Source organism: Coturnix japonica, chromosome 2 (assembly GCF_001577835.2).
Source record: "Coturnix japonica isolate 7356 chromosome 2, Coturnix japonica 2.1, whole genome shotgun sequence".
NCBI lineage: Eukaryota > Metazoa > Chordata > Aves > Galliformes > Phasianidae > Coturnix > Coturnix japonica.
The window spans coordinates 22,354,069-22,380,450 of NC_029517.1; the positions used below are offsets into that span (position 1 = coordinate 22,354,069).

Below are 26,382 nucleotides of genomic sequence, written 5' to 3' on the forward strand. Positions count from 1 at the left end.
GCTCGGTCCCGGTGCTCCGCCTGCCGGCTCCGTCAGGGCCGCCATGCCGGGCGGCGCGCGGGGCCTCTACCGGCGGATCCTGCTGCTGCATCGGGCGCTGCCGCCCGCCCTGCGGGAGCTGGGCGACCGCTACGTCAAGGAGGAGTTCAGGAAGCACAAGGCCGCGGGGCCCGCCGAGGCACAGCGCTTCCTGCGGGAATGGGAGGCAAGTGCCCGGTGAAGCGGCGTTCAGCGGCTGCACGGCCCGGCCCCGCGGGTGGCGGGGGAGGCTGCGGCGGGTCGGGCCGCCCTGAGCACCCCGCTGGTAGCCCGGGGCCGGAGCAGTGCTGGGGTCTGTTGTTGCCTTGTAGGCGTGTGACCACAACTGTGCGCACACCAAAGTGTAACAATTATATCATTAGTTATCTATGCGTGTAAAACAGATGCGAAATTATGGGGTGTCATTTGCATATATGTTGCATAAATATGTATATATATATATAGCTACACGTGTAGCTAGTTGTGTAATTACAATTAACTGAATATACATGTGTAAATAGCTTCCACATGAACTTGTATTTCATTTTTGAGTGGTATTGTTGCCTCTGTGGAACAGTTCCTAAGGCAGCAAACCTGATGGACTTGAAACAGTGTTTGGGCAAAGCTCTCAGGCACAGAGTTTGGATTTTGGATGCTCCTGTGTGAAACCAGGACCTGGACTCAGTGATACTGAATGGATCCCTTCCAACTTGGGGTATTCTGTGACGTTTCACAAGCACGTGAGAGAAGGGACTCCTGAGGTGGTTGGGTGCAGTCAGGTACTGACAGATCAGTAAGCCCTAAAAAAGTCCACAGTACAGGGAAATGATACAGATAGTTCATGAAGGAAAAGAGCTTTCAGTTAGAGCACCCTGATGATGATGAGAGACATACCTATGTGTACCAGCAGTGTGCCCTTGCAGCCCAGAAAGCCAACCATATCCTAGGCTGTTAAAAGAAGCATGGCCAGCAAGGCAAGGGAGGTGGTACTGCTCCTCTGCTCTGAGCTGTGACACCTCACCTGGAGTGCTGCATCCAGATGTTGAGTCCCGAGTACCAGAGAGACATTGACCTGTTGGAGTGCATCCCAAGAACGGCCACAGAAATGATCCAAGGGAGGGAACACCTCTCCTATATGGATATGCTGAGGGAGCTGGGGCTGTTCAGCCTGGAGAACAGAAGGCTCTGGGGAGGTCTGAGTGAGCTTTCAGTATCTAAAGGGAATATAAGAAGGAAGAGGACGGGCTCTTTAGCAAGGTCTGTTGTGATAAGTCAAGGGGAGATGGTTTCAAACTAAAAGAGGGGAAAATTAGATTGGACGTAAGAATAAGTTTTTTTCACAGTAAGGGTGGTGAGGCACTGGAACAAGTTGCCCAGAGAGGTGGTGGATGCCCTGTCCTTAGAGACAGTCCAGGTCAGGCTGGATGGGGCTCTGGTCGAGCTTTAGGTTTCCCTGTTCATTTCAGGGGAGTCGGACTAGGTGACCTTTAAGGATCCCTTCCAACTCAAAAGACTCTAGGACTTAATGTTTTTAGTGGTGAAATCTTCCTTATATATATATATATTTAAAGGAAAACAGTGTTTACACTGAGATATTTTTAGTCATTTCTGTGCAGTGAACAAATAGTGAACACCTTTCTCAGTTTAAGAATGTTTTAGAAGTAGATTACAGAGAAAAGTGGCAAAAATGAAATTACAAGGAACAGAATGTGAGTTTTGAAACCTGGCATTGCTGCTAGTTATGATACATTCAAAGAAATGAAACTAATTTAATAACTGTTTTGAGTGAGTGAGCAGTAAGAACTTTGCAAATACACCTTTCTTCTAACAAGATGCTGGGATGTATTAGCAAGTGGTTAATGTGGCTCTTCTCATCTTTCCTTTAATCTTTTGTTTCTTTCTGGGGTTTTTCTCCCCCAGATTTTTATCTGTTTCAAGGGTGGAATTTCTAAGTCAGACCTTCACATTTCTGGCCTTTGGGACTGTGCCTCTCACAGCATACTGTGGTTTGCGGCCCCTGAAGGTCTGAACCAGGTAGCTGAGGTACTTTGTAGAAGACATGGATTAGGCAAGAACAAGATGCTTAATCCAAGAGCCATTAAAAGGAAGCTTATTTTCATGGTGCATGGCCTTTAAAATTGCTGTAGTTCTTTAATATTAGGTTCTGTTACACTGCAGTGAGGAAGAACCCAAATCTCAGTGAAGAACCAGGACGGGCCTTCTAATCCTCAAATGGGTGCAGCCATTTTGAACATACTTACAGTGCACAGAAGCACAAGTAGAACGTTGAAGAGAGATTTCTTAGATTAAGTTTAAACAGAAATTGAAATAAGTGTTGAAAAGACCACCAAATAGTGTCATCTCAGTATATGGATGATTCTGGAATAATTCCTGTACTGCCCTCATATTGCTGCAGTATCACTTAACATTAACGGAGATAGGAAAGGAACTCCTTGTTTGGCTTATAGTGAAAGGGGGAGATTTGTTGTTCTATCACAATTTGTGTTGGTAGGAAATGCCATTTTATGACAAATCCAGACTGACTTGTTTGAGTTTACAAAATAGGAAAATCGTGTTTTTCCTATCATTTCTGTTGGGTTAATGCTTTGCTTCTTGAAACCCACTGGGACATATTAAAGGGAGCTGCAAAGAAAGCAAGCTTTGTTGTTCAGGAATTATGGCTGTTCAGGTAGATTCAAATTAGTATATCAATTATTAATATATGCTCCTTCCTATTTTCTAAATATTTAATATTTTAATTAAAATAATTGGTACTCATTTACAGGAGGTGACTGATATAATTAGATTGATAGTGATTATTACCTTGGAATGCTATTGAATTAATGCTGACAGATATGGTAAGTGAATTAGTTCAACAGTCTTCTAAATTGTATGGTAGCTGATGAGAATGCTTACATAAGAATTGGTAATATTAAGGTGATATTTATTGCTTCATTCCAGGTTACAATTGATATAATGTAGAATATTTAACTAAGTAATTCAAGTATTTGTTTGCTTTACATCATGTAAGAAATTCTTCTCTTAATTTTGAAATAGGTAATTTCATACTTACCTTGTGCCCATTTACCTTGTGGAGTGGAAGGTCTGGACTATCTTGAGATGAGCAGAACTGCGGAATTACGTGACATTTTCTCACATCAGAGAGATAGAATAAATTGCCTTCATAATGCTTTGGCCTCTTTTCACTCAGAAAGCCTTTTTATAAGCTTTCAAATTAACTGAGACTGACTGGGGAGCTGGCATCTGCCGTTGTTCACTCAGAAGAAAGGTGCCTATTTTTCATTGCTGTTAATATGGCTGGGCATTATACTGGCAAAATTAAGATGGAACTGTATCTCTCTGTCTGGGGAACTGGTCACTTAACCTCTCAAGAATGGCTAATTTTTCTAGTTAACGTGATATCAGAAATGATACAAGTAATCGTCATTCATCAAATTTGTTTTCAGTTTTGCCTGGCACTTGCAGTGTTTGATTTCCTGGAATGATTTGTGGCTTGGACCCATAATATCTCTCAGGACACAGCTGTCACGATGCATCTCTTTCTGCTGGTGACTGGGTATAACAAATGTTTTGCTTCTTATTTCTTTTTGCTAAAATCATCTTCCTTCCCCCTTCTTGATTTATTTTTAAGCTTCTGGCATTCAAAAGCACATTGAGAAGTTGAAATGAGTGTTTGAAGAGCAAATGTCCAAACAAATTGACTGGGCAGACAAGGAAGCTGTTGCCAGCACTAGAATCAGACTGTGAGAAGATTGGAACATATGGGTTGCCTTAGTCTGAAACTGCTGCTAACTTTCTGTATTATGCTTTAAGTTTCTGTAAAGTACATTATAGAAGTGGTCTTCTCTTTGCCTGACAAGGAAGTACATTTTTTGGGAAGTGAAATATGACTTTAAGGTTTTTGCCATTTTATGACTTTAATGAAAACTGGGAAATAGGATTTAAGAGTAATATTTCATTGTAACATTACCGGATACGTTGGAATTCACTTATAGTGTTTTTTTATGACTATCTGGGTGAAAACCTTCTTATTAAGAGTAAATTCCTATTGAGACTTACGTATTTAGCTGCGACTTAGGGTAGCCACCGAGTCTTAATTTGTAAGCACTGAACTGGAGACGGTTTCCTTTATTTTCTTTGATATCTCTCAAGAAGCGGGAAGGAATTTCTCACTTTTCTGAAAGCTGAATGGTTATGGCTGATAAATGAAAGAGCACTGTGGGATTTGAATATGGCCAGATGCAGGGAATCATCCTGCTGCCCTGACCTTGCACGTGGGGTTGATCTGTTCTGGAGCCAGATCTGAAGTCTGCCTGTGTAAGATGGCAGCTTTTTCTTGGGGCTCCCAGGGTTTGGTGAGATCCCTGAACCAGCTTTTATGTGTGAAGATCCCTCTGACGAAACAAACAAACAAAAGGAAAACAGCCAAAAAGCAACAAAAAAACCCAAGAAAACCAAATAACTGAAGAACCAAAATGGCTCCCTATAACAGCACTTCTTGGTAATGAAATTCCTTGGCCTTACTCCCATCCTTCTAGTGCTCCTTCAAGTATAGGATTAGAAGCAGGATTGGGAGCCCGCTTCTCTTCTGCTAAGGCTCCAACAGCCTGGGGGATTTCTGATGCAGAGGAGTGGCCTGGCATGTGTGGGGTCTGCACCTCATGGGAATGGGCGCTGAGTACTTGTCAGTTAGAGAACAGTGTTTTCTCCATCAGATTCCTTTGCCTACTCTGACACCAGCAGTTCCTTGTGTGTTTCTGGCTCTGGGCTGGTGTGGTGCTCCATTTAATTAAGTCACTTGGTTTAACTTGTATGGAAATATACCTTTTTTTTTTCCTTTTTCTTTTTTTTTTTTTTTTTCCCCTTCTTTCCTGTTTTAGTAATAGTGTGGTCTGGACTTAATGGAAAGTAAAACTTAAAGGCAAAACTGAGATTTTGTTGTAGACCTTTACTGTATTTTCCAAATTAATAAGCTTCGACACTGGTATTCTTAATGCTTCTATCATGTTACCATGCCAGCCATGCAACCAGATAACATGCATGAAGGAACTGGCAGATGTGGTTGCCAAGCCACTCTTCATCATATTTGTGAAACTTATAGCTGTTGAGTGGAATCCCCAGTGACTGAAAAAAGGGAAACGTGGCTCCCATTTTTAAGAAATGGAGAAAGGAAAACCTGGGGCACTACAAGCTGGTGAGCCTGAGATGTCACATAGATGTGACATCTATGGCTGGGAGGAGCATGGAGCAGATCTTCCTGGTGGCTTTGTTAAGGCACATACACGATGAGGAGATGATCAGAGACAGCCAGATTGGCTTCATCAAGGGCAGATCTTGTTTGACCACTCTGGTGGCCTTCCTCACACTGACAGCATTGGTGGGCAAAGAAAGAGCAAGTGATGTCATCTACCTGGACTTGTGCAAGGCTTTTGATATGGTCCCACACCACATCCTTATCTCTCAATTGGAAAGATATGGATTTGAAGAGTGGACTACTCACTGGATAAGGAATTGGTTATATGATCATATCCATCCAGAGGGTTGTTGTCAAGGTCTCCATGTCCAGGTGAAGGCAGTTCACTAGTGGTGTCCCTCAGGGGTCAGTCTTGGGACTGGTGCTCTTCAACATCTTTATCAGTGGCGTAGATAGTGGGTTTAAGTGCATCCTCAACAAGTTTGCTGATGATATGAAGCTGAGTGGTGCAGTTGATATGGCAGAAGGAAGGGATGCCATCCAGAGGTATGTGAACGAGCTTTAGAAGTGGGCCAAGGTGATCTGAATGAGGTTCAACAAGGGCAAATTCAAGGTTTTGTGCTTAGGTTGAGACAATCTCAGGTATGAGTATGGATTCAGGGAGAAGAACTCATTGAGAGCAGCCCTGCCGAGAAGGAATTGAAGGGTTCTGGTGGATGAAAAGCTGGGCATGAGCCAGCAGTGTGCAATTGCAGCCTGGAAGGCCAACATTATCCTGGGCTGCATCAAAGGAGGAGTGGCCAGCAGGGAGAGGGAGGTGATTGTTCACCTCTGCTCTGCCCTTGCAAGGCTCCATCTGGAGTTCTGCGTTCAGGCCTAGTGTACATAGCATAGATGTTGGAGTGGATCCAGAGAGGGCCACAGAAATTATCACAGGGCTGGAACACCTCTCCTGTGAAGAAAGGCTGAGGGAACTGGGCTTGTTTAGCCTGGATAAGAGAAAGCTCCAGAGAAACCTCATTGCGGCTTTCTAGAACTTAAAGGGAGCTTATAAACAGGAGGAAGACTGACTTTTTACACAGTCTGATAATAAGAGGACAAGAGAGGGCAGCTTTAAACTAGAAGAAGAGGGATTTAGATTAGATGTTAGGAAGAAATTCTTCACTCAGAAGATAGTGTAGCACTGGCACAGGCTGCCCAGAGAAGCTGTGGATGCCCCATCCCTAGATGTGTTCAAATCCAGGTTTAATGGGGCTGTGGGCAGCCTGAGCTGGTGACTGGCATCCCTGTCTACAGCAGGATGTTGGAACTAGGTGATCATTAAGGTCTCTTTCAATTCAAACCATTCTATAGTTCTATGATTATATGTGTTGTTGTGTCTGTGCGCGTAGCTAGTGCAATGGCTGTCCTGATAGCTGCGTCAGTCTGCTAGAAGCGGTTTTTATTTGCAACTGTTTTGACACTGCAAGAAGCACTGTGTGAATTACTGGGGACACAGCAGATGGCCATGGCTGCCAGTTACCTCACGTTATTGTAAACTGTGGAGTAAATGCCACTGAAGTGGTAGAACTTTATATAAATACATGGTGTGCAAATTTTCTAAATTTTAGACAATTTGGCCATTGTATACATTCAGAAGGTAGATGCAGTGCCTTTGATATTTTGTGTGGGATTAATTAAGCCTGAACTGTACGGCTGGTTTTATTCATTATAACTTTGATAGAGAAGCTGAGATTGCTGTATAAGCAGGTTGAATCTCTAACATGCATAACACTTCACTCCTTGCATTCAATGGCACTTGCTCAGGAGATGAGCAAGGATCTTTATGTTAGTGCTCGTAGATTCATATGCATCAGAGGGAGCTCTGTGGCTGACTGCTCATGGAAACCTTTTTGATGATTCCAGCTTTGCAGCAGCCAGCTTGTGACAAGATGTCTTAATAAGAACATGGCAACAAATGTCAGACGCTGTAGCAGCACACACAGGAATGGGATGTTTGCAGAACTGTGATTTTAAAAGGTAATTCAGGTTTCCATCTAGTGGTGATATAAAATTCTGTCTAAGCCAAGGGAAGCACAGCATGTACATGACTGTGGTATGCGGAGCATTGTAATACTTGTGTATGTGGTTGGAACTTAGGAAATAAAAAGCCTAAGGATGTAAATTATGTGCTTAACAGCACGTAACTCTGAGAGCCTCCAGATTTTTTTATATTGGGGTTATAATAATCAGGGATCAGTTATATTAATGGTATGCGTTCAGATAGTACTCTTTGACTCTAGCAGTTTATTTAATTGCTGGAAATTAATCTGATTCTGCTTTATTAATGTTCCGTGACAGGCATTTTAAAAGGTTTAATTTGATACAGGTCTAGAAACCATTGCCAGGTTAAGGTTGCAGATGGAGAAAATACCTCGATAATATATTCACCAATCTTTTGGACTTGTGTTTTAAGACAGTGCAGCAGGTCAAACAGACAAACCAGGTTTAAACTGCATCTGTAAATGTATAAGAATTTCTGGTTGTTTATGTTTAATTGATACCTTCCTTCTAGTGTTTGTTTGGCACTTGTTTGAATACCGACAGATTGTAGTGTTTATAAGCGTGGTAGCTGTTACTATGTTTTCAATGCATTTCCACTGTCAACATTGTATAAACACTGCCAACTTTCCACAAGTGTTGTCAAGTACTATATTTTGTAATTACCGCAGGAATATTATGAGTGCTGTAATTGCGTGTACTGTATGGATATGCTTTTCTGTTCTGTTTGTGTGCAGACACAACATTGATATTATTCTGTGAATGGAAATGGAATCTGATTGTATGTACTACGCCTCTTCTAACTGATATCCTACTATTCATACTGCAGCTCACTCCTGGAATACACTGAGCAGCAAATTTCTGGCAAAACATTTTTATTTCTGTGTTTGGAAGCTGCTAATTAAAATCTAATTTATTTATTTATTTTTGAAGGATATGATATGAAACATTTATTTAATCTTAGAGTCTGACAACATTTGAATTGATTGATTTTTAAAGGTCATTTCCAGAAGTTAACGTCAATGAGATTTTTAAATGAACTGTTCATTATATTAGGAGTAAGTTACAAGCAATGCTACGAACAGGCTTTAATGAGTTTTATATTTAAGCTTAGTGACTTGTGGGGAGCTTAAGTGCTGATAGTATGCTCATTTCTTCTTGCAGAGACACTAGTGAGAGACAGAACAAAGACAGAAGATGGGATGATGCGCTTTTTACCTTACCAGGCTGAACCTCCAGGTTGATCTTGTACCTATCTTTCAAGAATGGCTAGTGCAGTAGAATCATAGAATCATTTGAGTTGGAAGGGGTCCTTAAAGATCATCTGGTCCAAATCCCCTGCAATGAATGGGGACACCTACAACTCAATCACGTTGCTTAGAGTGAGCCCCAGCCAGACCTCCACTGTCTCCAGGGCTGAGGCATCCACCACCTCTCTGGGCAACATCTGTCAGTGCCTCACTTCCTTTATTTTAAAAAACATTTTCCTTGTATCCAATAATAAATATCCTCTCTCTTAGTTTAAAACCAGTTCCCAAGGTAGATGCACGTTCCCTTGTTCCATGTGATTCCCTGAATGATACAAATTTGATACACTAATTTTATACTTTTTTTCTTTTCTGAATTATTCTTCTCCACAATTTAGAGGAAATTAACAGGTGATGAGCTCACTGCAATATTATCTTTTTCTCTTCATTCTTTTTACTTTTTTCTTTTCTGAATCTGAACCAGAAGAAGCATGATGAAAGGGTGGGAACTTAATACAACTCCCCATGACTGTTGCTTCTTTGGAGCTGTGATGACTGAAGGTACTGAATAGCATTGTTGGTATTAAAATCTGTATATAATGAATCAGAGCAAGTAGTTTGTTTTCTGTAGACCACCAAATGCCACTTGGCTCATAATCAAGCTTGTGCCTTTTTCAGTGCACAGTGGAAGATGTATGGGCTGTATAATTGACTTGATTTTTGTGTGCTGTTTGAGGCATGGTAGTACCATCTGTGTAGTTTCTCTTGATGGAAGAATTCGTACTACATTAGCAATCTTTCAGGCCTTGTCACCTTCTGACTTCTGTCTGTAGTGCCCTCACGTGTAGTTTGATAGCTGATTTTAGACTTCGGGATACATCAGAAGTGATTATCCTTCATAAGACTGCAGTTTTTGAAGTACACACATGGTGGCAGCAAATACCTAAATTTATAAGTCACGTTTATCTTCTACAAACAAGTAGGATTTTGAATTTCCTAATATAAATCGGTTAATTTTTCATAGCTTGAACTCTTGTTATTTACTGAAAACTAAGAATTCATTAAAATACTGCTGAAAATGTTGAAAAGGCTTTTTAATTCAAAAATTACACTGTATTTTCTACCTGGTGGGGCCATAACCATATTTAGTGATGTTTTCTGGTTTTGATTTGCATCAGAGTAGTTTGCTACTCCAGCAGCAAAAGCTGGTACGTACCCAGATAGTTTGCCATGTTTGGTGGTGACCCTCTGATCAGACAAAAGGAGGTGCACACCATTCTTTTATCCCTCTTTGTGTTTCCTGGCATTCTACCTGCTGACCCCTGATAGTGCTGAAATTTGCTTTTCCGAAGCCCGCTGTTGGTTTTTCTCTGTTTGAGAAACGTGTCGTATCTCTCCATAGAGATATCTCTCGTAATCTGCTCCTACCTCCCTCACATTACTCAGATTACTTCTCCCAGCTGGATCTGTAGATGAGTCAAACCTGCTACAGCAAACTAATGTGACATAAACACCCTGCACTAGCCACTGCTGTACTGAAGTGAAAAAATCCTCACCACATTTGAGAAACTTAATATCTGTTGGTGCATAAGTACGTTTCTGACAGACACTGACATGGTAAGAGTCTTCTATTTTTCCTGGAGCTGAACAGTTCTTGGAGTTCTTCAAAGTGTTTTACTCATTGTCTTGTGATCGAACAGTTGAGTGTAATTGTTTTTCTTCTGTCCTTCCTCTTTAGGCAATTCCCTGACATATTTATTAGCTAAATGCTTTCTCCTTCCAAAACATATGCATGTTTTCAGCATACTGTATTGCATTTTGTTCTTTATTTTGTTTTCCTGCGCCAGTCATACTGTCTAAGTTCTCATCTTGTTATCTAGATCACTAATCATTTTTCTAGCGTGTGTTGTTGGTCTGATTAAAGGAACCAGTGTATCCCTATCCCTGAACATGGCTCATCTACATATTGGGTGCACACAGAGGTGAAATTCCTATGCACAGCAGCTCTCTGCTTTCCAGTCCCAGGCATCTGCTGCTGTGAGAGCATGCAGGGAGTCCTCACTGGAGCCATGAAGACACCTCAAGTCTTGCTTCACCTCAAGCATCATGTGGAAAGCATAGGTCAGCTTTAGGCCACGGTACCAGCACGTTGCTTTGTTCTGCTTTGTGCTGAAATTTCATGCCTTACCCTATGTAGTCACTTTATTTAACATCGTTTGCATTTGTTTTAATGTGTAGAATTTGTGAGAAGGTGTCTGTCAGAATATGATATCCAGTTTTTTGCTTGACCTCTTAAATTCAATTGGTTGTTGGCAGCAAAGCATACCAGTGAGCTTTTTGTCAGCCATTGTGGTGAGTTATTGGAGGAGTAGGAGAGCCATGATGTGGAGAGGTAGGGAAGGCATCTGTTAAATGCTTGCTAGTTTTCTTCCTGTTTCATTTTTGCTTGGTAGATAGAATCCCGTCACACTTTCAGAGGTTATTGAAGGTGTGCTTGATTCCATGTAAATGTTGATTTGATACTTTGTTGCCTCTGTCAGACTCTCGGCTTACACATTCTGTTTAAATAGATGACCCAAACTACTCCAAGTGAGATCCAGCCAAGGCTGCTTGGACTAGAGGGCCCGAGTGAGATCATTGAAAGATGTGTATAACACTTGATCTTTTGACATCCAAGCCATAATAATATTAGCCCTATCCTTCTGATTTCTGAGAAAAGATTTTACTTACAGTTTTCCAGTGTTAACTGGGAAAATTCACAGAGCTTCTGGAGTTTAAGCAAAATTAATGACAGTGATAAAAGCCAGAAAGCTGTAATTTAAATCTGCATTCATAATGGGCTGGTACTGAAGTACAAGCGTGAACTCTGGAGATACATGTCAGCCTCCCCTGTGGTACAGCCCGTTGCTTGTTTGCCATCCAAGAATAACAGCCCAAAGAGCTGAAAATCACACTGCTTGGTTTCACTCAGTTATTTGTTTAGTTTGTATGTAATGTAACTGCGTAGACGTGATGTTGGCTGCATCTTTCGACAGTGTTTAATACGCTTTAGTTTAATTTGTGAGATTTTGTGTTAAGGAGCCAACATCAGTCATATAAATTTCACATGTGGCTGAAACGTGGGTTAATGTGCTAAGCAGTGTGGAGTGCAGCTGCTGGAAGAACCTTTATGGCAGTGGGCAAGGACTTGGAAAGCAGGGTTATAGTGGATGTGGGTGCTCTCTCCATTCTTAAGTTATGTTATTTTTTTGTGTTTTGTTTGGGCACTTATTTGCACAAATGCACACTTCTAATGCACAGCAACAGATAAAGATAGGATTAAATTAAGCATCTATGTTTGTATAGACTTCTTGTTTGAAAATCAGTACCGTGAATATCGATGACTTAGTTCCAGTTGGTTGGCACTATTACAGTTTTAGGATGCATTAACTAAACTGGAATCATCTGAATTTATTTAGTAGGCTAGCAGAAAGCACGCAAGAGTATTAATGTTTTTAGTTGTAAATAATAGCACAAATGAACCCTTTGAATTAATTTGGCTTCATGTTTTCTTTTCACCTTCGGATGTTCTCATTCAGTTGTGCCATGACCCCTTGTGCTATTTAGCCATCCCATTTGCTGATTAGGGACTTTGGTGCAGCCATGCATCCATCAGAGGCACATGTTAACTAGGTTACTCACCAAAGGTTTCCTTCTTCCTTGATAACTTCGCTTTACTCTTTGTTTTCATTTGTGAATAGGTTCTTTGTAGGCAGTGTTGTGGAGGGGAGATGGGGTCCTAATGATATTTCAGATAGATGTGGTAGTTTTGGCAGCACCATTGGCAGGACTTTCCCAGGGCGATTCTACACCCACCAAATACAATAAAACACTGTGCTGCCTGCTGCAAAGAGATTTCTATTTTTGCAAAGCTGTTGTTTTTAAAATCACTCCTGTAGTGAATGTAATTTGGATTTTTCTCATAAATGAATGCAGTAGAATGCAGATGATCCCATTGCTTTTCTGTGGGGAAGAAGAAAAAAGGATTCACAAGGATATGCATACAAAGCTGTATATTAGCCTTATAGGGTTAATATAGCTTACTTCTAATAATATAGCTTACTTTCTGTATCATAAATTATATTTAACTGAATAACACATACAAAATCACTAGACCTTTTAGACTAGATCTATTAAAATACGACTAATTAAAACCCCCTAAGTTACCATCGGTGTGTTTCAAGGGCAAGCATCTCTGTGTCGCAGATGATGCAAATGTTATTTAAGATTATTGCTGGTCTTCAGGTAACTTGAGAGTTTTTCCTGTTAGCTGTCTTGGTCTAACTCTATGGTAAATTCTGTGCCTAAAAAGCAGTCACTTAGCTGGGAGTTTAATAGGTGTCTCTAAAGGCCATTGTGTGGAGTGGAGAGTGAGAGAAGAAGTCATTGTGATTATGATGGAACTGCCTACTTGTGAGCAAATGTGCACAATATCTTTAACGTTGTTTTCTTGATTAGGAAGTGAAAGTCATTGATGTGTAGGCAGCTCAAAAATACTTAGAGTTTTTATGGTTAAAACAGCATTGTGTTGCTTTAAGCAGCTTCAGAGTCCTTGTAAAGCCATGCTAGTATGAGCTGAGAAAATTCCTTGGTGTTGAGAAGTCTTGAAACACAAATTGATGTATCCCAGTAGTTGAAATATTGTCTGAATGGTAGAAACCTTGAGCAAGGTTTATTCACATTCCCAGTGGATGGCACATAGAGATTTTTCTAGAATTTGATATGCAGTCAGTTTGAAAACTCCTTTCTTCCAGGTCATTGTATGCAGTAGGAAAATGGCATGTTTCCCAATAAGGCACGAATAAAAAAATGTAGCAGTTTGTTATTCACACTAATGAAAAAATATCTTTGTATTAATGAGGAGAGAGCCTTTGAACAGCTGCAGGTGCGCCATACCAAAATGATCAAATGGTACCACTTAACTCAGAGCAGGGGTACTTTATGTCAGGAATTTCAATGCATGGATAGAACTGATCTACTGCACTTTCCATTTCTGCTGTCATCCATAGAGGGAAGCTGCTCCTGCTCCAAATGTCAATACCTTACCTAAAGCTGAACAGCACAGCACTCGGCTGTGGAAGCACCTGTGAGGCTGGCAGCCACAGAGCAGATCTAAGCCAGTCTGAGCAATCTCAGCATGGTGTATTTGCTTTTGTGAAATGTTGCCTTGATGTTATCACTTATTTTTAAAGATCTCTGAAATTGTAAAGCAAATTAACTTACGTTCCAGTTCAGCAATACCAAGTGCCTGAACATTTTTTCGGAGTAAGCAGGCAGTCAATTATTGTTCTGAAAGCTTAATGTTTTCTTGGCTGAACGTTCATTCATCTCAAAGTAAATACAACCCTGTCTGACTTACTTGATTTTTGTACCTTGTTTTTTGTCTCATTTAATAATTCAAAGGAAGCCACCTCTCATGTTAGGAAAACCTTGTACATGGGCAGAAACAAAAAAGAAGCAATAAAACAGGATTTAGATGAGTTCATTTTGAAGCATGTGTTGTACAGAGATCATAGAAGAATGTGCTCAGACTTGAATTTGAATCAAATATATTTGATTTCCCCAAGAGCAGTAGAAAATGTGTTATGGAGTTCTTCAGAAGTGCTTTCAAATTAGTTCTCTCTCCAGGTACTTTCTTGAATTTGGAAACCTGTTCATCAGCTCAGGAGTTGGACTCTGTGATCCCTGTATGTCTCTTCCAACTCAGGGTATTCTGTGATTCTATAATCAGTGAAATTTTCTTGCTCCTTTTGCACTTCATCTTTCTGATCTTTTGCTCTTCTGTGACAGCTCAGCCCTTACTTGCTGTAATGTGAAAGATGCTTTAAAAATCCTCTTTGCTTGGAAAGATAGAGAGTGGTTTGCAGATAATGACGTAGTTTTTTTTTATTCCCCAAATCTGGAGGTTTTGACATATTAGAGATGCGTCCTCTTTTACAGCAGCTCTTAAATATACTAACGATGCATTTGCTTTCTTCACTGAAAAATTCTGGCTATTTCTGAAATAGTTCAGGGCTTGTACTGAAATCCACAGACCACAAATTAAATACCATGCTGGATTTGTACGCTTCCAAGTTTCTCAACCTCCAGAAACAGGGGAAAAAAAAGCAAACAGGAACAAAAAATCCCAGCACAACATTAGGATTATGTTTAGAAAGGCAACTTAATTTCTCTGACCTTTTTGTCTGCACTGTTATATCAGAAGACTTTCTGGCTGCGTGCTTGTTATATTACCATAATTTAGGAAAATAAAGCAGAGCAGAGGACCTTCCATTATAATTTGGAGAGCTGTAAGATGAAAAGGAAGGAAGTACTGTGATTTATTCTATTACTTAGAGAGTATAGAAGTTTTTTAAACAGTTTATTTAATGCAAGTAAGTTTATACATGTACAAAGTGTATTTCTTATCTAAAATGTGAACATCATCTAGCATCCTTTGGTGCTCAGCAGCAAGAACTTGAAAAGAACTTGCCCAGAATGTAGCACAGAGACTAGTGGGTTAATCGTTTTGCCTTTTAACAAGTACACATTAGTAGTGTGAATAAATTATCTTTACTGCAGTGCGATTTTACAGATCCAAACCAGTATGTTGTCACTTGCTTTAAGGGAAATATTTTATCAGCATGCATTTATTTTCATAGAAATGATGTATTGCTGCTATTTAAAAACAACAAGGACTGCATTTTAACTGGATGATTTTGGTTAACTCTCCAGAGTAGGACTTAAAAATTCCTAGACTGGCTGCCTTTCTTTCTTAAGTAACCCCCCTATAAGAATTCAACAGTGTTTCATAGGAGTTCACCCGTATCTAGGCTTTCTTCTATTGGCAGCTAGTCACCTTCATTGTGCTGTATGAAGAACATACCTTGCAATGTGTGTGTGCCGTTCCGGTGGAGAGGTTGGTCAATAATCTTCAATGACCCATTGCTTGTCTGCCCTAAATACCACTGCAGGGTGTACATTTCAGACTGTTAGTAGAGGGAGATGGTGGAGTCACTGTCCTTGGAGGTTTTGAAGAAATATATGGATGTGGCACTGAGGGCCATGGTCAGTGAACATGGTGGCAATGGGTTGAGTTTGGACAAGATGATCTTAGTTGTTTTTTCTAGCCTTAACGATTCACAATTCTATGATATTCTGCTGCCAAATTTGCTTTGGAACGGGGAGTATAGAATATGTTCAGCCGAAACTGGGGATGCTTCTGTCCACCCTGAGGGACAGATCTGACTTTTATGCTAATAACCTTCTGGTTTGCTTATTAAATATTGCCCATGAGGTTTTATCTAATTCATTCAATCACATTATTCTTCTGCAGGTCCATTGCAGTGAAAAATTCAGTGCACCCTCAGCAGAAACATTATTTGTGGTGTCATTGAAATCAATGCAAGACGCCTATTTGCAGATGAAATTTTTGTTTATACTTGAGATTTTTTATTGTTGTTCTGTTAATGTAAAGTTTTATCTCTAATGAGCATATGGGAATACGAGTAATGGAAAAATAAGGATACCAAGTCTCTATGGGATGTGGATGCTTATGCTTCATTGGGCATAAATTGAAGAGAATGTGCATTGAAGGTCTTTCAGTAGTATAATCAATTAAGATATATAACATTCTACAGCTAGAAGTCTGGAAACTGATGTGGTTGTCTTGGAAACAGGCTTTATTTTGCTTTTGCGAATACCTAGATATGAAATCATTGTCTTCTTTGAAAATCTGGAAGTAATACTTTTCAAAGAAATAATAGCAAATTTAAGGTGCTTGTCTTCTGAAGAACTGATGATGTTTCTATTGTGTGCTTTAATTGTAGTTGTGTGATTATAGTTCTAAAACAGACTGTAGTTTTCTTTAACCTAAAACATCTGTTCTTATTGCTGATATTTGTCTTGGAATTTGCTGCAGTAAAGCACTTTGCCAGGATTTTCTAGCTTTATATTTGAGTAGAGATATTGCAGTATAACTAATGTACTGAACAAGTTTCATTCCTAAAAACAATGTATTGATGCTATCATTTCAGGTCTTATCCCTTGCCCTGCTTTACATGAACAGCATTTGAGGAATCCTTGACTCTTCCGTGAGGCTGTAGAACAGAAGTTGCCAAACAAAATACCAGAGGTAGAGAAAAGTGCACAGGACAGCTGGAGAGCTGCCATGCTTTGTGTGAAGTGTGAAATCAAACCTGGGCTGATAAATAAGCATCTTTCACGTTGCTGAGGATTTAGTAGGATTTGTATAGAAATGTGGGACGGTGTTCTTCAAAGAAGTGTGACTTCTCTTTTCCTTTGCTTATTTGTCCCATCACAGCAGCCTTAGGGTTTGTCAATAGTAACAGTATAATTTCATCATAATTCTTACAGATAAGGGCTAGACTGATTTATTGTGTGTGTGTTTTCTGTTCTTTGGTTCTTATGTTATTAAGTACAGTGGGGCTTTGATGTATTTCTCTTCCAAGTATTTTTGTGTCTAGTACCAATTTAAAGAACCTTCTAAACACTGCTATGTGCTTCAGAGAAGGTTTTTGTTGGATTTTTTTTTTTTCTTTTTATTCCTCTTTCATTCTTTTATGGATTATTTTAAGGGGAATTTACAGCTTGAATTTTGCAGCTTGTCCACAGGAAGAGGAGCATCATAGGAGCTCAGTGAGCCACTGAACTCAGTTTTCTGACCATCTCTTTAGTCTTACTTCCAGTCCGTTGCTCCTGTTCCATTTTCTGTGCTGTATTTACATTTCAGTTTGATCTTTTTTCAGAATTGAATTTATTTCTTCTTAGAAGTTTTTCTATCCAGCGTCTCACAAAATCATAGAATCGTAGAATGGCTTGGGTTGGAAGGGACCTCAACCATCATCAAGTTCCAGCCCCCCCCTGTTACAAGCAGGGCTGCCAGCTGCTAGATCAAGTGCTAGATCAGATTGCCCAGGGCCCCATCCAGCCTGCCCCATCCACCCATCCATCCTCAGCCTCTCTGGGCAGCTTGTTCCAGCACCTCACCATTCTCTCAGTTAAAAACTTCCCCATTGCATCTAATCTAAATCTCCCCTCCTTTAGTTTAAAACCATTCTCCCATGCAGCTTCTCTTTTGCAGACTGAACAAGCCCAGTTCCTTCAGCTGATCTTCATAGGAGAGATGCTCCAGCCCTTTGCTTATCCTCATGGTCCTTGTGTGCTGAATATTCTGTTCTTTTTACTAGAATGAGCTCGTTTTCTCTTTAAGGCCTGAGCTGAAGCTTATTAACGTAAGTGGAGATGATCTTAAAGGCTGTAGCTGCTTAAATGCAAAATGCTTTTAGAGAGCTAAATTTTGGCTTTGATACATAAAACTTACGTTGGTATTGTACATCCAGAAAGAAATGATTAATCACAGCTTGTTTTTCCACAAATGACAGCTAAGTCACTCTGATGTACTCTAATGGGGTAATTGATGTATGTTTACCTTGATGGTCAAGCCACAAACTTTCCACTCTTACCTCAGGTTGCAATCTCATAAGTCTTATATGAAAAAGGAAATTAAAATAGCATATCATTTAAGCCGTAAGCGAAGCTGAATTGGTTCTTGAACTTCTTTCACATTTCTCTAAATAAATGTCATTTCTTCCAGTTTAACAATATTAGTAAACTGTGTTAAAAAAGGACTCCATTTGTACCTTCCTGATCAAATAATAATTCTCCGTGCTGATTACTAAGTAGTACATAATTGCATTCCCTGGCTCCGTTTTAGCTGTACAATTTTTCATTCTCTCCTTCCAAGCTGCAAACGAGCAAGCAACCAAGAAAACCAACCTCATGTGGTACCAGTTCAGTCTGGGTGCAGTGTGTGCATCTCTGTGTAACCACGGTCAATGCCCTGAAGTTTGGGTTGGCTTAGCATCCATCCTGAATCTCTAGGGTTCAACATTATGTGTTGAAGAAGAAGCATGTCACCCCTCACAGCCCAGGTCTGCATGTTTAGTTTCTCTTAGACATGTAACATTCATCAGTTTTACAAAATCCCATTGAAACTGGTAGAATTTGTTGTTCATGCAGCTTGTGGTTAGAGCTCCTCATTAACTACAGTTTGGACTGTTAATTAGGAAAGATAGGATATTGTTCAACCTACATCTTCCTTTGGGCATGAGATGTCTTCAGTGGTGGGATGGGTTCTCAGCTGTTCCGTGCTCTTGGACTCGTCTTGGACTTGGTCTTATAAGGTACCTGGTCTGTTTTATAAGTGTTCATGTTTTTGTACACAGCAAACCTCTGAATAAAACTTAGATATTTAACACACTGCCTTCAGTGTAACTTTCTATCTTTAGCTTCTCTATTATTAAAAGACCAAGAATGTCTGAAATTTGAAATGTGAAAGAAACAGCAGATCTTCTGGCTTGTAGAAGCTTTCTGAAGGTGGTAGGTAGATCTCCAAGTATTTTTAGCCAAATTGCTCTCCTGAAATGTAACTCATGAGGCAGATGAATGAATCTGGCATCGCGTGCATGAGCAGCACTGGGATTCTGCTCCATCTCCTCGCACTACCCAAGAGCTGGAGTTCATGTTTTGCTTTATTTGAGCAGTAGAGGTTTGCATGTGCATACAGGGGGAATTACGATTTTATTTAAGCTGCACCTCTAGCAAAACTGTGTGGACACAGGACATAAAGAAGGTCTGTTTGCTTACCTTTGCTGTTGTAATTCTGCACAGCTCTGCCTGTTCTATTCAATACTAGGCATTTTATTAATGGATTCTGTACTATGGCACTGGTATTGAAGGAGATGCTAGATCAAGAAAACATAAGAAAAAATGTTGACTTCTGTAATGAATCAGCTTGTCATTGTTTTTTTTTTTTCTTGTATATAAGCACTAAATTTATAGCTTAGCCATAGTTTTATGAAGGTAGCTTGTTTCTAGTGCTCCATTTAAATGGAACATGATGTTCCTGCAGGGGCCTTGTAGCTTCTGAATGTAAGTGTTTGGTCTCCTGCCACTGAGTTGTTGATGATGTCCATGGCTACATGTGGAATCTGATGTAGTATCTCCCAGCAGGAGCAGTGTTACACCAGTGACATGAGTTTCTGTAGCCCTCATCTTGACACACTCCAACAGGTCCACATCTCTCCTGTGCTGAGGACTCCACATCTGGCTACAGTCCTAATGCTCTGGAATTTCATGAGCTTTATTCCCCATTTAAACACAACTTTGCTGAATATTTTATCTGTAACTGATGCTTAATTGGCTTAACAGAAAGCAAAGCAAAACAAAGTGAGATTTTTGGGGGGGAAAAAAATTAAAACATTAGAGTAAGCCAGCTACAGAAATGTGTCTGAATGTGTATAGAAACATAGATCCAACATCTCTGTAAACCAAGCTGAGGCCATTGCTTGCTGTGCTGTCCGTTCACATTATTGTTTCTTCACACTACAGCCCTGGCAGCAGGTGTAACATTTTGCAACAGAACGAGAATGTGAAAGGCTGCAATTTGGAGTTAACTTCCAATGAGTGATGTGGGTGGCCTGCCAGGCCAGGCTTGTTTTTACTGATATCACTCTGAGGAATGGGTTTAAAATCATCTGATATCACTTCTCACTGGCTGAGATGTTGAACAAGGCACTGAGCAGCTGCCTCTGCCCTGGCCAAGTGATGTTGTTGTTTGGTCAATGTTGTCATTAATTTGGCTGCAAGTGAAGGTGGTCATTTGGAAGAGATGAAGGCATTGGCTCTATGTAATGTTCTATATGTTAAGCCTGCCTTTGAGGAGGACTCTGAAGAAGACAGAGGACATGGTTGCCATTCTTCCCAGTGCAGATGCAAATTTAATTTTTATTTAATCTTATAATTAAATCATATATTTTTTGTTCAGCATTTCATATCAGCATATCAGGTGAACGCATGCCAGCATGTACTGGGCAGGATGGCAGTCTGTTCCTCTGGCTGTCAGGGAGCAGAGCTTTTGTTTGGGCAGTTGGGGCTTTTATTTTTGCATTTGATGTCATGTAAGCAACAAGATGACACCCTTTCCTTAATGGGTTTCTGTAGCAGACAGCTACAGAATCCACGTCACTCATCTCAGCTGCAGTATCGAGGCAGCCCGATGGTTGGGCTCAGCTGCTCTCCTGCTCTCATCTGCTGCCTCATGTACTCTGAGCATGGCTCTGCTGTGCCTGCAGGCTGCTTTGTCTCCAGCTTTGTGTCTTCTCTCTCACGTACTGTGAGTAGAGTGTGAACTGTAACTGGAATAAGATGCCCTTGGAAAATCTGTCATAGGTTTGGATCACAGTTGCCAGAGGAGGTTTGTTGTATTTGGAAGATGTAGCTTTTAGCAAATAGTAAAACAAAAAAGAAAGGAAGAAGTGATTTTCCTTGTTTGAGAAGGCTGAGCAGGGGTTTGTTTTGGCTCCGCTGTTAGAGGAGGCAATATTGGCAATAAATAGTTACGCTCTGTGTTTTCACTCTGTCTGTAAGTTCTAAGGAAAGCATAGAAAAAACAAAGATGCTGCTCCTTCTTGTTGCCTGCAACAGATTATGATCACCAGATTTTGTGGTATATTCCTAAAAGAGCAGACATAATCTTCCTCCCTCTCCCCTGTTGTGTTTTTAAACTTATTTCTAAACTTCATCTGAAATACCGCGTTCCAGTTCATGCGCAGTTAGAAGGTGGTGCATTTTCTGCATAGAAGCTGGATCTTAAATGACAGGACTACATACCAGCACATGATGAAGTGCTTTGCTGAGAGCACTGCTTCCAAGGCAGAGATGTTTTAACACTGATGGCTTTTCTGTATCAGTAACAATTTGAGATACACTGTGTATCTGTTTTATCTGTTTTCTTTCAGTAGCCATATATCTCTTGCTGCAGCAGGTAAGATCCCACTGACTGGTGTGTGTGCTTCCCTATGGGAGATCAGTGGGGAGGTTCGCTTGGGAAAATGTAGTTAAGCCCATCCTAAAGGACCACGGCCAAGAGAAGTTCTCATGTTCAGAAGACCCTCTGGTCTTTGTGTCTTCTGTGGTTCGTCGAGGTGGTTCTTTCTGAAATAAATGTTCTTTTTGTCATTTTTTTAGTGCATTTTCATAGGTTGTGTAAGAGCACAATTGCACAGTAAAGTGGTATTAAAAGAAGTTGATTCCTGCACATATTATTTTTGTGACCTTTTTATTCTCTCTTCCTAGAACTATGCAGAGCTGATATGGCAACAAATTAATGAGGACAAACAGAGCTCTAGAAAAAAGACTGTCTTTGGAATCCAACTCACAGAAGAAAAGCTTAATGACTTCCGTGATGAACAGATTGGGCAGCTGAAGGAGCTGATGGATGAGGCTACCAAACCTAAGCAAAAAACCACCATTTCTGAAGACTCAGAACACAAAAGCTGAAAGATTCTGAAGATTTGTTTTAATGCATTCGGAAGCGTTTTGAAACTTCCTTTTCCAGCTGGGCTAGAATGTAATTTCTGTGGAATGATGGCTGCTGCTGATGCCATAACCTTTCTGAAGGTGGTACCTCTCACTCCTTATGCAATCATGACCGGTAAAATGGAATCATCGTGACAATTTTATGTTAATTGCAATGTTTTTGTTTTCCTGATGGAAGGTGGAGACTTGAAGAATTTGGTAACGTTAATTTGGTGTTTTAAAAATAGAAGGTTTTAATTTTAATCTAAGGACTCACAGAGCAAAACTTCTGTCCATTTTCACATCATCCTCTGCTGTGATGGAGAAGGTACATTTACGTTTGTTTTTACTGATGTGGGTTCAATAGACAAAGAACAAAAGTATGGTGCCAAAGTGCACTCATTTCAACGGAAAGAAATGGGCAGTATTAGAAACTTACTGTTGTTAATTCTTCTTCAGTTTCATTGTGAAATGTGCTTTAAAATAAAAGATGCAATTCATCACTAAATTGATTTTGAAGAAATAATTGGTGTATGAAGGAAATTCTTTATTTGCTTCACAGTTGTGATTCACATATAAACTTTTAAAAAAACTATTCATTATTTTGTTCTGTAATAGTTAGAGTTCAAGTAATCTTTAAAAGCTTTGTGTCCCATACAACTCATTATATGTAGGGCAGAATTTATGAGCACCTCAATTATTGAAGTTATCCATTTCATAATGCAGTGTAACAAACATCAGTGATTTTTGGTAGTTGGTCAGCCTTCATCAGGACCATACATGCCTATTGTAATACTCTGTTGCAACTGAAAAAAAAACAATCCTACTTTATCTGCTAAGAAAGTAACACCTCTCTTACTGTGAAAAAGACAGCTTTCATTTCATATTCCAAACTGAGTTTTATATTATTAGTTTTGTTCTATTTCTGGCCCTTTTGCTGTCTATTACTCGTGGAGTGTTCGAGACAACATAATTTCTTTCCACTTTGGGAATAACAGCTCTGACAAGTAAGCACATTTCCATGTGGCTGAAGTTGTAACAATATGCCGTTTGCCAGAGCTACATGCTTGGTTCTTATCAGGGCAAATCTGGGGGGCAGACTGCTTATCCCTCCCATACCTGTCTTCCCATTTCTGAAGCCTTTGCTGGGTTTTTAGGTTGCAGGTTGCTCATTTCTATTGAAAGGTCAACTTCAAGACTCCAGTGTAAGGTTCATCTTCCTCTGGCAGCTCTGCTGTTTGTGCTATAGGAGCATCCTTTAGCATCAAGGGATGGTTGCAGAGTACCTAATCCTAACCAAGATTAGAGGACAGAGATGATATCCAGGCTGCAGGGCTGGGGTTTCCAAATGTTGGGTCTTGACACTTCAAGGACATGGTTTGAGAGAATGGCAGCTCCCTTCTGACCTACTGCTTTCCTTGGCCTCACCTCAGTAACAATGTGGGAAGCAGATGCGATGTGTGCAGAAAGCCTGAAAACTCTCACCTATGCTGTTCACACGTAACTAAAGCTTTTTATACTTCAAAGGCTATAAAGATCTAATCCAACTCCAGAATTTAAGGCAGAAGAATATATTGTGTTGCACTTACCTTCAGATTTACAGTAACCAGCACTTTCCTCACTGGAAATGAACTCAATTCAAAAACTCAATTCAGGTGTTTTGCAGCAGTTTGGTCCCGCTCCTTGACTATAAATACACTTGACTAATTTCAGCATCCACATTGTTTCAAATTTCTTTGTAATACTATGATGTGGCACCACGATTAACATATTTTAGGCAATTTGTGAGTTTAATTAATCTAGTTAGGAAATACAATACTAGAAACTAATACTTCTGTATCTGCTCGTATGTGTGTAGATCACACACATTTCTGGAGGCCAAATGAATTCATAATGAAAAATTGCTCTTTGGTATGAAAAATTCAAGCTTGAAATGAGTCCTGAGTGAGTTGGAGATTAAGTAAACATCTGCACACTCACCATTTGCTATTAACTTTTTTCTTTCATTCCCAGTGTTCTGTACTGCATTTGTGTTCTTTCTGTTTAAATCAACCCTGAGAAAAGCCAAAATTCCACATGAAGGAACAAAGTGTCTTTAAAGGTGGCTGACTCCAACACAGACAGTGCAAGCAGTAAGACATACTGTGATCCTGGCAGCAAGTGGACGTATGCATTTATTAATGGCCATTAGTTGAAGAAGGCAGGGAGTGACAGGCACTTTTATTTTGAAGGCATGATATACTTTTTATGGGGAATTTTGCACAGTATTAGATGGATAATTAACAAAGGAAAGCATCCATCAAAATTACTTCAGAACTGCAAGCAGTTGCTGATTTGAAGTGGCAAAATACTTGCTTAGGGAAAAGATACTAATTACCTTATGAAAAATATAATGAATTATAATTAAAAAAAAATCCACAATGAAAGATAATTACAACTACATCAGAAATTAGAACGAAGTTTTAAACTGTGCTTTTATGTTTTGTATAAAACATTTGCTCTTATGCAGATAATGATTGAAAAGCCACTACTACCCGTTCAAGAACTCATTCATTCCGTTCAGCTCATCCATTAAGGATGACCCTTTGTGTTTTGGGTGATCCTTCATTCGTTGGCCGTCGAGAGCTAAAAGTGAGTGACAAAGTTCATTGGCTGACTTGGCAGGACCTTGTCTATGCTGACTCCTTGACTGATTGCTTTGCATCCAGAAGGGTGCAGAAATGAGCGGAAGGTTGTGGTGGCTCAGCAAGACACGTGGGCTGAGGTTGTATCAGCAAGCAAACGGCTTTGAGAAATACGTCTGAAAATTATCACACTTTGGGTATGCAAAACACAGCTATAGATCTCAACAAGAACAACAAAATAGTCATTCCTCCAGTGTTTTATTACTTGTGTTGCGAGTTTGTCTTCTTTTTTTTTTTTTTTTCTTTTAACTGACTGTCTAACAGAAGCTATTAATTTTCTTTCTTTCTTAAAAATAAATAGCGTAATGATAACAGAATTTATGAAGGAGTTACATTTCTCAGCTATTTTGAGTTGCTTTAATCTTTTTGAGTTACTAGTGGGCTTTCTAGTTTTTTCTTGGGTCTGTATTTATGAGCAGCTGGTTATTCACTGATGATTCAGTAGCCAGAACTGGCTCTCAAATAGCAGCGTTGAACAGTCAGTATAGGAGCGATGTTAGGCCTTCCCTGGCTATAGTAATGTACCTTATTCACAGAAGCACAGAGTCACAAGGGTTTGAAGGGACCTTAAGAGAACATCAAATCCAACCCCCTGCTAAAGAAGGTACTCTATGCAGTTCACACAGGAGAGTGTTCAGGCAGGTCTTGGATATCTCCATAGAAGGAGACTTCATGTTCTCTCCAGTGCTCTGTCACTCTTACCATAAAGAAGTTCTTCCATGTTAGCACTGAACTTCCTATGTTTAAGTTTCAGGCCATTACTCCTTGTCCCATTATTGTGTATTCTGTAGACAAAGCAATAGTGGAAGATCTCACAGGCATTATGTATCTTGGGGACTACAGTTCTAATGGCTGTAGACATCCCGGGGTCATCCATTTCAGCGTATATTTGATGCATGCTTTGCTGTCTGCTTCTTTCAGAGAAAGAGCTGTGATTGCCATGGAGAAAGATGTATTTTATGGATTGCTATGAATGATGTGTTGCAAAGATCAAGCTTCTCTGAGGCTGTGGCTGCCTTGACATGCAGTTATGTCTCAGGTAAATACCTGAACAATTACAGCTTCTCATTGAGCTGTAACAGTTTTGACAAATTACAGATTATTACAGAATAGAGAGAAGACATTACCTAATTTAAAAGCACAGAAGAACTCAGTTCTGTTAAAAAAAAAGTAGTTCAGTGATATGTATATAAACAGAAAGGCTCTTTTTCACTGATTGTATGCTTGTAAAAGAAGGCCATTTTCAGTTCCCGGACAGGTAAAGGGCTTTACGTTTATATAATCAACATTCCATTTACATTCACCTGAAGATGTAATCTAAGTACCAGAAATGCTTTCAAAGACGCAGCCTCTCAGGGGAACATAACCCTTCTCATACAATTGAAAGTATCATCAAAGCTGTTGATTCACAGTGCTTTCAAACAACCCATTAAGATAATACAGTAATTTCATACATCACCGTTTTGCCCAGATGATTTGTGTTTACAGCTACCAGAAGTTGAATTTGTTTTTCAGCTCATGTATTCCACATGGATGGTGTTGGAAGTGAGAATGATGATACCTGAGAATGATTTACTCACATTCACGGAGGCTACGTACCTTCTGCTTTAAAACCATAGCCTTAGTAGGAGTGTTTGCTGCGGTATCGATGGCCACAGCTTTGCTCTGGATGCAGCCTTGACAGGGCTGAGTCTGTCCAGCTATTCCGGTGTTCTGTGTCTGCTGTATTTGTATCATCTCCACACTCCTCACCTCCCACCCCTCACCCCACAAAACAAAA

General features: G+C 40.0%; 1 protein-coding gene across 1 annotated transcript; it reads left to right on the plus strand.

Annotated features, from left to right (window-relative positions):
- Positions 1 to 26,382, plus strand: SDHAF3 (succinate dehydrogenase complex assembly factor 3). The gene is made up of 2 exons (XM_015853648.2): positions 1 to 205; positions 21,697 to 26,382. The coding sequence occupies exons 1-2, from the start codon at positions 44 to 46 to the stop codon at positions 21,898 to 21,900; spliced, it is 366 nt and encodes a 121-aa protein (XP_015709134.1). The 5' UTR covers positions 1 to 43; the 3' UTR covers positions 21,901 to 26,382.

Bases quoted from the DNA above. Each gene is read 5' to 3' on its own strand.
- SDHAF3 (XM_015853648.2), top strand. From the start codon at position 44: ATGCCGGGCGGCGCGCGGGGCCTCTACCGGCGGATCCTGCTGCTGCAT. The intron at 206-21,696 runs GCAAGTGCCCGG...CTCTCTTCCTAG, and splicing joins GCTTCCTGCGGGAATGGGAG to AACTATGCAGAGCTGATATG.